Below are 13,710 nucleotides of genomic sequence, written 5' to 3'. Positions count from 1 at the left end.
AAGGCTTAATGGCCCTACCCAGCACTAACACTAACAGAGCTGCCACCTGAAATACATTGATTGGATTTTGATATAAAGGAGAGCAGAGAGGTGGATGGGTTTAGGTCGATAATAAAACCGGCAGGAATTTCCCTTTTATAGTAAAATGACTGTTGATGGATCAAATGTTTTAAGTCCTGAGAGTTGGTCCTTCTCTGTCATCTGGTTCTAATGATCTGTTGTCTGCTCCTCTCTCTCAGGACCAACTGGCTGCAGACATGTACAATTTCTTCTCAAAGGAAGGGGACTATGCCCGCTACTATGTAATGGTGAATCAGTCTGTGTGTGGGAATGTTCATAGCTGTAGATTGACTAGTGAACAGTTTATTGTTTTGTTTGTTGTATTGCCTCTCATTGTTGACTGACTCTCTCTCTCTCTTTTTCTCTCAATTTCTCTCTCTCTCTCTCTCTCTCTCTCTCTCTCTCTCCCCCCCCCCCCCCCCCCCCCCCCCCCCCCCCACTGTTCTGTTGTGTTCCCAGCTCTTAGAGGCCCAAGCCGATTACCATAGGAAATCTCTGACTATTCTCGAGAGTGTCCTGCCAACCATTCAAGCACAGCAAGGTACACTATACTCCTGCTCCCCCCCCCCCCCCAAACCCCCTCTCATAGCCAGGTGCAGTACAGCTTCCGATGAGTCATCCGTTTCATAGGGAACAGCCCAGTTCCCCTCTCACTGTGCTGGGTGAAGTTGCCCAGAAGTTATCCTCCTCCAATTCCTTTCGTTAACCATGAGGGAGGAAAACGCATACGTGTCCAGTACTACTACAAATCTAGTTAGGGACATCTTGATCCTACCCCTCCCCCCTAAATCACAGCAAGATACAGACCAGTCCTCACCTCCTCCTTCTAAAAACCCCTCTTTCTATTTCTCTCTCCTGGCTCTTTTTTCCTTCAGGCCCATAAAGGTTTAACTGAGCGTGACACAGGAACTCTGTCCATTAGTACCATGGTGATGATGATGATGATGATGTTGAGTCAGGCTGAAGTCTTAAGTTACCATCTAGGCTATGCATTTTCACCCTGCCTGCATAGGCTACAGCTGTTTGCATCTTGTTGTTTATTTGTTAGACCACATCAATCACTTATAACTATGTTAAAGTGGCACATCAACCATCTCTCAATCAAAGTATTTGCTTATATTTCTAAATGATGGCTGAAGGTGTCTTGCAGGCTATGTCAAGTAGATCATTGCTTATTGTTCCTGTAGGACTGAAAATGATTGCAGGGAAGGCATTAATTTAGGTGTTTCCACTCTCTTTTTAGTATGGGCTCTCTATCTCTCTCTGTTCCTCACCATTTCCCTCTATGTGGTTGTAAAGCTGTGTTCTGCAGGCTGTGTTTTCTCTAGTAAACAGAGAAGACATGTGGTCTAAATCAGCCCTTCTCTCCCAGCATGTGGTTTATGATGACTCAAACATTCCACACTACTTACAGCTCACATCAGACCTACCTGGGCTTTCATTTCCACTGAGTGCACAGAAACTCACCAACATGCCATGGATGGAGACCATGTGGTTATTATTTACAGATATCTCTATTGGAGGAGGAAGTGACTGATGGTTGGCCAGAGGGGATGTTGTTGACCATTCACAGGCCTCCTAACCCCTCATCCACACAGTCATCCTACTGCCCTCTCATGCTGCAGACCCGTAACAACTTTAGTTTTGTTACCACCATGCTAACAGTGCTACCACTCTCTCTCTCCCCCGTCAGACTCGTGGACGGAGAAGCCAGCGTTTGGGACGGGGCTGGAGGAGCATCTGAAGAGGAGTAGCAGAGAGATCGCTCTGCCCTTAGAGGCCTGTGTCATGATGCTTCTGGAGACTGGCATGAAGGAGGAGGTAGGGAGAGAGGGATGGAGGGAAGCATTGGAGGGAGGGGGAGCAAGGGAGAAAAGGAGGGTGATCATAGTAAGTTGAGGACAAATAAAAGAAAATATGGATGGGTGAATTAAATAATACAAGGATGAATTAAATTAAATGAACCCATGCAAAAACTTTTTGTGGAAAGTGGACCCAAACGCGAAACATAAAATGCACTTAAAACCATTTAAATTTCGAAAATGTAATCTAAGTAATCCCCAAAAGTAATGATTTATCATGAGGGCTATAAACAATAACTAGTAATGCTGCATACTCAAAGAAAGGTTCAAATCTCACCTTTCTGGAAAAAAAATTATAAATTGCTGCAGTGTCGTCACTTTTGAGGACACAAGCTCAAGTACACAGTATAAATATAATGAAAATATTAAATATTTTATATGATGTATTTCCTATATGAATAAGGCTTGAATTGACTTATATTTTTTCTAAATATAGTATAATCAATTTATAAAACAACTAACTATAACATGTCACCTTCCTTATAACTGTAAAATACATATTTGTATGTTTAGTGTCAGAGAAAATTAGCATTTTTTCTAAAGGTCTCTCTTCATCAAAATGAACGTCTCACAGAGCTCTAGCTTGGCTCGTTAGGAACTCGCCTTTCATCTCATATTAATCTTGTCCGTCTATGACCGTGTTTTTTGTTTAAAATCTATGAATTATTTTAGATTACTGGCTATAAATCTATCCATGCATGTGCTACAGCGACAAATCCATTCTCTCCTACTGCGTTACGATGTAAGGATTCCAGACACATGCGTTGTTAGTGGCTGTGACGTAGGGTTCAGCCAGAAGCTGGACAGTCGAATGAAAAAGACCCATGGGGCGGCGCACAATTGGCTCAGCGTCGTCCAGGGTAGGGGAGGGAATGACCGGCAGGGATGTAGCTCAATTGGTAGAGCATGGCGTTTGCAATGCCAGGGTTCGATTCCCATGGGGGGCCAGTATAAAAAAAAGTATGTATGTACTCACTAACTGTAAGTCGCTCTGGATAAGAGCGTCTGCTAAATGACTAAAATGTAAATGTAAATGTAAATGGTAGGCGGGACATCACATCTTCAAGTGCTGTTAGATTTCACATCCTGCTTCACAGAGGCAGAAGAGACAGACTCTTGTGTCTGTGAGAATCAGGGCTACCGCTCAATGCAAGCCATTTCGATCTATGGTGTCCACATATAAGTGAAAATGTCAGTCGGAACCAGTACCAGAACCACACGGGGCCCCAAAACAGGGGACTTTACATCTAAGAGGTTTAAGAGCTGGTCATAAACATATTTGATCCCATACATTTTGAAATGTTTACAGACATGAAGAGATGGGCAGAAAACATTCAAATCTGCTGCGATGTTCTCAGAGTTCTTTCCACTTGTAAGAAATGCTATTAAGTCCAGAATTTGTGGGTGGAGCTTTCATCACATTCCCAGTGGGTCAGAAGTATACATACACTCAATTAGTATTTGGTAGCATTGCCTTTAAATTGTTTAACTTGGGTCAGACGTTTCGGGTAGCCTTCCACAAGCTTCCCACAATAAGTTGGGTGAATTTTGGCCCATTCCTCCTGACAGAGCTGGAGTAACTGAGTCAGGTTTGTAGGTCTCCTTGCTCGCACACACTTTTTCAGTTCTGCCCACAAATCTTCTATAGGATTGAGGTCAGGGCTTTGTGATGGCCACTCCAATACGTTGACTTTGTTGTCCTTAAGCCATTTTGCCACGACTTTGGAAGTATGCTTGGAGTCATTGTCCATTTGGAAGACCCATTTGCGACCAAGCTTTAACTTCCTGACTGATGTCTTGAGATGTTGCTTCAATATATCCACATCATTTTCCTTCCTCATGATGCCATCTATTTTGTGAAGTGCACCAGTCCCTCCTGCAGCAAAGCACCCCCACAGCATGATGCTGCCACCCCCGTGCTTCACGGTTGGGATGGTGTTCTTCGGCTTGCAAGCATCCCCATTTTTCCTCCAAACATAACGATGGTCATTATGGCCAAACAGTTCTATTTTATGTTTCATCAGACCAGAGGACATTTCTCCAAAAAGTATGATCTTTGTCCCCATGTGCAGTTGCAAACCGTAGTCTGGCTTTTTTATGGCATTTTTGGAGCAGTGGCTTCTTCCTTGCTGAGCGACCTTTCAGGTTATGTCAATATAGGACTCGTTTTACTGTGGATACTTTTATACCTGTTTCCTCCAGCATCTTCACAAGGTCCTTTGCTGCTGTTCTGGGATTGATTTGCACTTTTCGCACCAAAGTACGTTCATCTCTAGGAGACAGAACGCGTCTCCTTCCTGAGCGGTATGATGGCTGCGTGGTCCCATGGTGTTTATACTTGCATACTATTGTTTGTACAGATGAACGTGGTACCTTCAGGTGTTTGGAAATTGCTCCCAAGGATGAACCAGACTTGTGGAGGTCTACAATTTTTTTCTGAGGTCTTGGCTGATTTCTTTAGATTTTCCCATGATGTCAAGCAAAGAGGCACTGAGTTTGAAGGTAGGCCTTGAAATACATCCACAGGTACACCTCCAATTGACTCAAATGATGTCAATTAGCCTATCAGAAGCTTCTAAAGCCATGACATCATTTTCTGGAATTTTCCAAGCTGTTTAAAGGCACAGTCAACTTAGTGTACAGTGGCCACTCCAGGACCTTAATGTGCTTCTTCTTGAGCCACTCCTTTGTTGCCTTGGCCGTGTGTTTTGGGTCATTGTCATGCTGGAATACCCATCCACGACCCATTTTCAATGCCCTGGCTGAGGGAAGGTGGTTCTCACCCAAGATTTGACAGTACATGGCACCGTCCATCGTCCCTTTGATGCAGTGTGGTTGTCCTGTCCCCTTAGCAGAATAACACCCCCAAAGCATAAAGTTTCCACCTCCATGTTTGACGGTGGGGATGGTGTTCTTGGGGTCATAGGCAGCATTCCTCCTCCTCCAAACACGGCGAGTTGAGTTGATGCCAAATAACTCGATTTTGGTCTCATCTGACCACCACACTTCCACCCAGTTCTCCTCTGAATCATTCAGATGTTCATTGGCAAACTTCAGACGGGCCTGTATATTTGCTTTCTTGAGCAGGGGGACCTTGCGGGCGCTGCAGGATTTCAGTCCTTCACGGCGTAGTGTGTTACCAATTGTTTTCTTGGTGACTATGGTCCCAGCTGCCTTGAGATCATTGACAAGATCCTCCCGTGTAGTTCTGGGCTGATTCCTCACCGTTCTCATGATCATTGCAACTCCACGAGGTGAGATCTTGCATGGAGCCCCAGGCTGAGGGAGATTGACAGATCTTTTGTGTTTCTTCCATTTGCGAATAATCGCACCAACTGTTGTCACCTTCTCACCAAGCTGCTTGGCGATGGTCTTGTAGCCCATTCCAGCCTTGTGTAGGTCTACAATCTTGTCCCTGACATCCTTGGAGAGCTCTTTGGTCTTGGCCATGGTGGAGAGTTTGGAATCTGATTGATTGCTTCTGTGGACAGGTGTCTTTTTATACAGGTAACAAGCTGAGATTAAGAGCACTCCCTTTAAGAGTGTGCTCCTAATCTCAGCTCGTTACCTGTATAAAAGACACCTGGGAGCCAGAAATCTTTCTGATTGAGAGGGGGTCAAATACTTATTTCCCTCATTAAAATGCAAATCAATTTATAACATTTTTGACATGCGTTTTTTTGTTGTTATTCTGTCTCTCACTGTTCAAATAAACCTACCATTAAAATTATAGACTGATCATGTCTTTGTCAGTGGACAAACATACAAAATCAGCAGGGGATCAAATACTTTTTTCCCTCACTGTATGTAAACTCCTGACCCACTGGAATTGTGATACAGTGAATTATATGTGAAATAATCTTTCTGTAAACAATTGTTGGAAAAATTACTTGTGTCATGCACAAAGTAGATGTCCTAACCGACTTGCCAAAATATAGTTTAACAAGAAATGTGTGGAGTGGTTGAAAAACGAGTTTTAATGACTCCAACCTAAGTGTATGTAAACTTCCGACTTCAACTGTACTTTTAATCCGTCTCTCTGCATATTTCTAGACATGGTACAGTGGGGAAAAAAAGTATTTAGTCAGCCACCAATTGTGCAAGTTCTCCCACTTAAAAAGATGAGAGAGGCCTGTAATTTTCATCATAGGTACACGTCAACTATGACAGACAAAATGAGATTTTTTTTCTCTCAGAAAATCACATTTGTAGGATTTTTAATGAATGTATTTGCAAATTATGGTGGAAAATAAGTATTTGGTCAATAACTAAAGTTTCTCAATACTTTGTTATATACCCTTTGTTGGCAATGACACAGGTCAAACGTTTTCTGTAAGTCTTCACACACTGTTGGTTTTCACACACTGTTGCTGGTATTTTAGCCCATTCCTCCATGCAGATCTCCTCTAGAGCAGTGATGTTTTGGGGCTGTCGCTGGGCAACATGGACTTTCAACTCCCTCCAAAGATTTTCTATGGGGTTGAGATCTGGAGACTGGCTAGGCCACTCCAGGACCTTGAAATGCTTCTTACGAAGCCACTCCTTCGTTGCCCGGGCGGTGTGTTTGGGATCATTGTCATGCTGAAAGACCCAGCCACGTTTCATCTTCAATGCCCTTGCTGATGGAAGGAGGTTTTAACTCAAAATCTCACGATACATGGCCCCATTAATTCTTTCCTTTACACGGATCAGTCGTCCTGGTCCCTTTGCAGAAAAACAGCCCCAAAGCATGATGTTTCCACCCCCATGCTTCACAGTAGGTATGGTGTTCTTTGGATGCAACTCAGCATTCTTTGTCCTCCAAACACGACGAGTTGAGTTTTTACCAATAAGTTCTATTTTGGTTTCATCTGACCATATGACATTCTCCCAATCCTCTTCTGGATCATCCAAATGCACTCTAGCAAACTTCAGACGGGCCTGGACATGTACTGGCTTAAGCAGGGGGACACGTCTGGCACTGCAGGATTTGAGTCCCTGGCGGCGTAGTGTGTTACTGATGGTAGGCTTTGTTACTTTGGTCCCAGCTCTCTGCAGGTCATTCACTAGGTCCCCCCGTGTGGTTCTGGGATTTTTGCTCACCGTTCTTGTGATCATTTTGACCCCACGGGGTGAGATCTTGCGTGGAGCCCCAGATCGAGGGAGATTATCAGTGTTCTTGTATGTCTTCCATTTCCTAATAATTGCTCCCACAGTTGATTTCTTCAAACCAAGCTGCTTACCTATTGCAGATTCAGTCTTCCCAGCCTGGTGCAGGTCTACAATTTTGTTTCTGGTGTCCTTTGACAGCTCTTTGGTCTTGGCCATAGTGGAGTTTGGATTGTGACTGTTTGAGGTTGTGGACAGGTGTCTTTTATACTGATAACAAGTTCAAACAGGTGCCATTAATACAGGTAACGAGTGGAGGACAGAGGAGCCTCTTAAATAAGAAGTTACAGGTCTGTGAGAGCCAGAAATCTTGCTTGTTTGTAGATGACCAAATACTTATTTTCCACCATAATTTGCAAATAAATTCATTAAAAATCCTACAATGTGTTTTTCTGGAGAAAATAAAATCTCATTTTGTCTGTCATAGTTGACGTGTACCTATGATGAAAATTACAGGCCTCTCTCATCTTTTTAAGTGGGAGAACTTGCACAATTGGTGGCTGACTAAATACTTTTTTCCCCCACTGTATATGGGGGTGTAGTGAGATACCCAATGGGCTGGACAATTCTCTTCTCACCACTCATCTTGAAAAAACGTATACTAAAAATCCGCCCTCATTAACACAATGGAAAAATCTAATGATTTATTTTTGAAATAGCATGGGTGATTGAGAAACACATTGGTACAATTTTGAGGCCAAGTGGCAAACAATAATGCAGGCACTAGGGATGGGGCTGTGAGCATGCGTGTCTGGGCAGAGGAGATGTAGTCATTGTTTGTCTGTGTGTAAGTTGTTGTTCGTATGTATAAGTGTGTACAGTGCATTCAGAAAGTATTCAGACCCCTGGACTTTTTCCACATTTTGTTACATTACAGTCCTATTATAAAATGTATTAAATAAATCCCTTATCAATCTACACACAATACAGTGGCTTGCAAAAGTACAGCAATCTTTAAGTCATACCACAGATTCTAAATTGGATTGAGGTCTGGGCTTTGACTAGGCCAATCCAAGGCATTTAAATGTTTCCCCTTAAACCACTCAAGTGTTGCTTTAGCAGTATGCTTAGGGTCATTGTCCTGCTGGAAGGTCCCAGTCTCAAATCTCTGGAAGACTGACACAGGTTTCCCTCAAATTTCCCTGTATTTAGCGCCATCCATCATTCCTTCAATTCTGACCAGTTTCCCAGTCCCTGCCAATGGAAAAACATCCCAACAGCATGATGCTGCCACCACCATGGCTTTTGGCGAACACCAAACTGAATTGATTTTTTTTTAAACGTGTTTGCTTTTTTTTGTTCTTTAAGCAATGGCTTTTTTCTGGCCACTCTTCCGTAAAGCCCAGCTCTGTGGAGTGTACGGCCTAAAGTGGTCCTATGGAGAGATACTCCAATCTCCGCTGTGGACCTTTGCAGCTCTTTCAGGGATATCTTTGGTCTCTTTGTTGCCTCTCTGATTAATGCCCTCCTTGCCTGGTCCGTGAGTTTTGGTGGGCGGCCCTCTCTTGGCAGGTTTGTTGTGGTTCCATATTTTTTCCATTTTTTAATAATGGATTTAATGGTGCTCCGTGGGATGTTCAAAGTTAATTATATTTTTTTATAACCCAACACTGATCTGTACTTCTCCACAACTTTGTCCCTTACCTGTTTGGAGAGCTCCTTGGTCTTCATGGTGCCGCTTGCTTGGTGGTGCCCCTTGCTTAGTGGTGTTGCAGACTCTGGGGCCTTTCAGAACAGGTGTATATATACTGAGATCATGTGACAGATCATGTGACACTTAGATTGCACACAGGTGGACTTTATTTAACTAATTATGTGACTTCTGTAGGTAATTGGTTGCACCAGATCATATTTAGGGGCTTCATAGCAAATGCACGCACCACTTTTCCGTAATTTATTTTTTTGAATATTTTGAAACAAGTTATTTTTTTCAATTCACTTCACCAATTTTGACTATTTTGTGTATGTCCATTACATGAAATCCAAATAAAAATCTATTTAAATTACAGGTTGTAATGCAACAAAATAGGAAAAATACCAAGGGGGATGAATATTTTTGCAAGGCACTGTACCCCATAATGACAAAGCGAAAACAGGTTTTTAGAAAATGTTGATAATTTATTAAATAAATAAAAAATTTAAACATATTTACATAAGTATTCAGACCCTTTGCTATGAGACTCGAAATTGAGCTCAGGTGCATCCTGTTTCCATTGATCATCCTAGAGATGTTTCTACAGCTTAATTGGAGTCCCCCTGTGGTAAATTCAATTGATTGGACATGATTTGGAAAGGCACACACCTGTCTATATAAGGTTCCACAGTTGACGGTGCATGTCAGAGAAAAAACCAAGCCATGAGGTTGAAGGAATTGTCCGTAGAGCTCCGAGACAGGATTGTGTCGAGGCACAGATCTGGGGAAGGGTACCAAAACATTTCTGCAGCATTGAAGGTCCCCAAGATCACAGTGGTATGTCAGATTTCACCTAGATAGTTTGTGTTTATAGTTCTGTCCTTGAGCTGTTCTAGTCTATTAATGTTCTGTGTTATGTCATGTTTCATGTTATGTGTGGACCCCAGGAAGAGTAGCTGCTGCTTTTGCAACAGCTAATGGGGATCCTAATAAAATACCCCAAAAAAGTGGCCTCCATCATTCTTAAATGGAAGAAGTTTGGAACCACCAAGACTCTCCTATATCTGGCCGCCCGGCCAAACTGAGCAATTGGGGGAGAAGGGCCTTGGTCAGGGAGGTGACTAAGAACCAGATGGTCACTCTGACAGAGCTCCAGTTCCTCTGTGGAGATGGGAGAACCTTTCAGAAGGACAACCATCTCTGCAGCACTCCACCTATCAGGCATTTATGGTAGAGTGGCCTGACGGAAGCCACTCCTCAGTAAAAGGCACATGACAGCCCACTTGGAGTTTACCAAAAGGCACCTAAAGGACTCTCAGACCATGAGAAACAAGATTCTCTGGTCTGATGAAACCAAGGTTCAACTCTTTACGCCTGAATTTAAATTTTTTACATTTAAATTTTTAGTCATTTAGCAGACACTCTTATCCAGAGCGACTTACAGTTAGTGAGTGCATACATTATTTTTTAATTTTTCATACTGGCCCCCCCGTGACAAGCGTCACGTCTGGAGGAAACCTGGCACCATCCCTACGGTGAAGCATGGTGGTGACAGCATCATGCTGTGGGGATGTTTTTCAGCGGCAGGGACTGGGAGACTATTCAGGATCGAGGGAAAGATGAACGTAGCAAAGTACAGAGAGATCGTTGATGAAAACCTGCTCCAGAGCGCTCAGGACCTCAGACTGGGGCAAAGGTTCACCTTCCAACAGGACAAAAACCCTAAGCACACAGCCAAGACAACGCAGGAGTGGTTTCGGGACAAGTCTTTGAATGTCCTTGAGTGGCTCAGCCAGAGCCTGGACTTGAACCCGATCGAACATCTCTGGAGACACCTGAAAATAGCTGTGCAGCAACGCTCCCCACCCAACCTGACAGAGCTTGAGAGGATCTGCAGAGAAGAATGGGAGAAACTCCCCAAATACAGGTGTGCCAAGCTTGTAGTGTCATACCTAAGAAGACTTGAGGCTGTAATCGCTGCCAAATGTGCTTAAACAAAGTACTGAGTAAAGGGTCTGAATACTTACGTAAATGTGTTATTTCGTTTTTTTATTTGTAATACATTTGCTAATATTTCTAAAAACCTGTTTTTGCTTCGTCATTATGGGGTATTGTGTGTAGATTGTTGAGGGGGAAGGAAAGTTTAATCAATTTTAGAATAAGGCTGTAACGTAACAAAATGTGGAAAAAGTCAAGGGGTCTGAATAATTTCCCAAATGCACTGTATCTGGAGTAAAAAAATAAATATATATTATTACAAAACTAAATGTCAGAATTATAGCATAATTGCTGATTTATTATCACTGCTATGCGTGTTGTTTGCTGGCACGGTTCTAGAATCCAACAGAAAGTAGATGTCTCCTGTGTGTCATCCATCCTGTCTGTGTGTTGTACCAGGGCCTCTTCAGGATCGCAGCAGGGACCTCCAAACTGAAGAAGCTCAAGGCTGCTCTGGACTGTTCCACCTCACAGCTGGAGGAGTTCTACTCGGACCCCCACGCTGTCGCTGGTACGGTCCTAACCCCCACTCACATATTATCAATGTTTTATACATGTTTCAGAAAGTGTTTTCAAGTAATGTAACTGAAATGTTTGTCAGACCATTGCTCACATAACTGTCCTTTCATTCCAGGAGCCCTGAAGTCTTACCTGAGAGAACTGCCTGAACCTCTGATGAGCTTCCAGCTTTACGATGAGTGGATTCAGGCGTCTAGGTAAGCCACCACCACACACCGCATTCAATAGCAGACATCCATTCAATTCAGGCTCCCGAGTGGCGCTACGAACTAAGGCACTGCATCGCAGCCGGCCGCAACCGGGAGAACCATGAGGCGGTGCACAATTGGCCCAGCGACTTCGGTCGCCAGCTGTACGGTGTATCCTCTGACATGTTGGTGCGGCTGGCTTCCGGGTTAAGCGAGCAGTGTGTCAAGAAGCAGTGCGGCTTGGCAGGGTCGTGTTTCGGAGGACGCATGGCTCTCGACCTTCGCCTCTCCCGAGTCCGTACGGGAGTTGCAGCGATGGGACAAGACTGTAACTTCCAATTTGGATATCCCGAAATTGGGGAGAAAAAGGGGTTTAAAAAATTTTACTAAAGGAGAAGTTGTAGAAATGAAAAGTCAAAAAGGAGTGAAATTATGGCAACCATGAAACAGGTCTGTGATTGTCCCTCTGTGTCTCTCCCCAGTGTTTCAGAGCCAGACAAGCGTCTGCAGGCCCTCTGGGTTGTGTGTGATCAACTACCAAAGAACAACAAAGCCAACCTAAGGTGGGTTACAGATTTTTTTTATTTTACCTTTATTTAACTAGGTAAGCCAGTTGAGAACAAGTTCTCATTTACAACGGCGACCTGGCCAAGATAAAGCAAAGCAGTGCAATAAAAACAACAACACAGAGTTACATATGGGGTAAACGAAACAAAAAGTCAAAAATACAACAGAAAATATATATACAGTGTGTGTGAATGTAGTAAATGATGAAGGTAAGGCAATAAATAGGTCCATAGTTACAATTTCGTATTAACACTGGAATGATGTGCAAAAGATGATGTGCAAATAGAGATACTGGGGTGCAAATGAGCAAAATAAATAACAATATGGGGATGAGGTAGTTGGATGGGCTAATTTCAGAATGGCTGTGTGCAGGTGCAGTGATCGGTAAGCTGCTCTGACAACTGACGCTTAAAGTTAGTGAGGGAGATAAGAGTCTCCAGCTTCAGAGAATTTTGCCAGTTCGTTCCAGTCATTGGCAGCAGAGAACTGGAAGGAATGGTGTCCAAAGGAGGTGTTGGCTTTGGGGATGACCAGTGAGATATACCTGCTGGAGCGCAGACTACGGGTGGGTGTTGCTATGGTGACCAGTGAGCTAAGATAAGACAGGGATTTGCCTAGCAGTGATTTATAGATGACCTGGAGCCAGTGGGTTTGGCGACGAATATGTAGTGAGGGCCAGCCAACGAGCGTACAGGTCACAATGGTGGGTAGTATATGGGGCTTTGGTGACTAAACGGATGGCACTGTGATAGACTACATCCAATTTGCTGAGTAGAGTGTTGGAGGCTATTTTGTAAATGACATCGCCGAAGTCAAGGATCAGTAGGATAGTCAGTTTTACGAGGGCATGAATGAAGGAGGCTTTGTTGCGAAATAGGAAGCCGATTCTAGATCTAACTTTTGATTGGAGATGCTTAATGTGAGTCTGGAAGGAGAGTTTACGGTCTAACCAGACACCTAGGTATTTGTAGTTGTCCACATACTCTAGGTCAGACCCGCTGAGAGTAGTGATTCTAGTTGGGTGGGCGGGTGCAAGCAGCGTTCGATTTGAAGAGCATGCATTTAGTTTTACTAGTGTTTAAGAGCAGTTGGAGGCTACGGAAGGAGTGTTGTATGGCGTTGAAGCTTGTTTGGAGGTTTGTTAACACAGTGTCCAATGAAGGGCCAGATGTATACAAAATGGTGTCGTCCGCATAGAGGTGGATCTGAGCGTCACCAGCAGCAAGAGCGACATCATTGATATACACAGAGAATAGAGTCAGCCCGAGAATTGAACCCTGTGGCACCCCCATAGATACTGCCAGAGGTCCAGACAACAGGCCCTCCGATTTGACACATTGAACTCTATCTGAAAAGTAGTTGGTGAACCAGGCGAGGCAGTCATTTGAGAAACCAAGGATATTTAGTCTGCCAATAAGAATGCGGTGATTGACAGAGTCGAAAGCCTTGGCCAGGTCGATGAAGACGGCTGCGCAGTACTGTCTTTTATCGATATGGTTATAATATCGTTTAGGACCTTGAGCGTGGCTGAGGTGCACCCATGACCAGCTCGGAAACCGGATTGCATAACGGAGAAGGTACGGTGGGATTCGAAATGGTCGGTGATCTGTTTGTTAACTTGGCTTTCAAAAACTTTCGAAAGGCAGGGCAGGATGGATATAGGTCTGTAACAGTTTGGATCTAGAGTGTCACCCCCTTTGAAGAGGGGGATGACCGCGGCAGCTTTCCAATCTCT

The 13,710-nt window shown here is 43.7% G+C and overlaps 1 protein-coding gene across 1 annotated transcript in view; it reads left to right on the top strand.

The window, feature by feature from the left end:
- Positions 1-13,710, top strand: part of LOC311147923 (rho GTPase-activating protein 17-like) — a 74,157-nt gene that overhangs the window by 44,342 nt on the left and 16,105 nt on the right. The window contains exons 8-13 of the mRNA XM_084184768.1: positions 240-308; positions 520-601; positions 1,754-1,881; positions 11,101-11,212; positions 11,336-11,417; positions 11,891-11,971. Coding sequence (XP_084040894.1) covers positions 240-308; positions 520-601; positions 1,754-1,881; positions 11,101-11,212; positions 11,336-11,417; positions 11,891-11,971 — 554 coding nt within the window. The remainder of the gene's footprint in view (positions 1-239; positions 309-519; positions 602-1,753; positions 1,882-11,100; positions 11,213-11,335; positions 11,418-11,890; positions 11,972-13,710) is intronic.

Source organism: Coregonus lavaretus (genome assembly GCF_964263955.1).
Source record: "Coregonus lavaretus genome assembly, chromosome: 1".
Lineage (NCBI taxonomy): Eukaryota > Metazoa > Chordata > Actinopteri > Salmoniformes > Salmonidae > Coregonus > Coregonus lavaretus.
The sequence above is the reverse complement of the archived record's forward strand: the minus strand, read 5'-3'. Positions and strand labels throughout refer to the sequence as shown.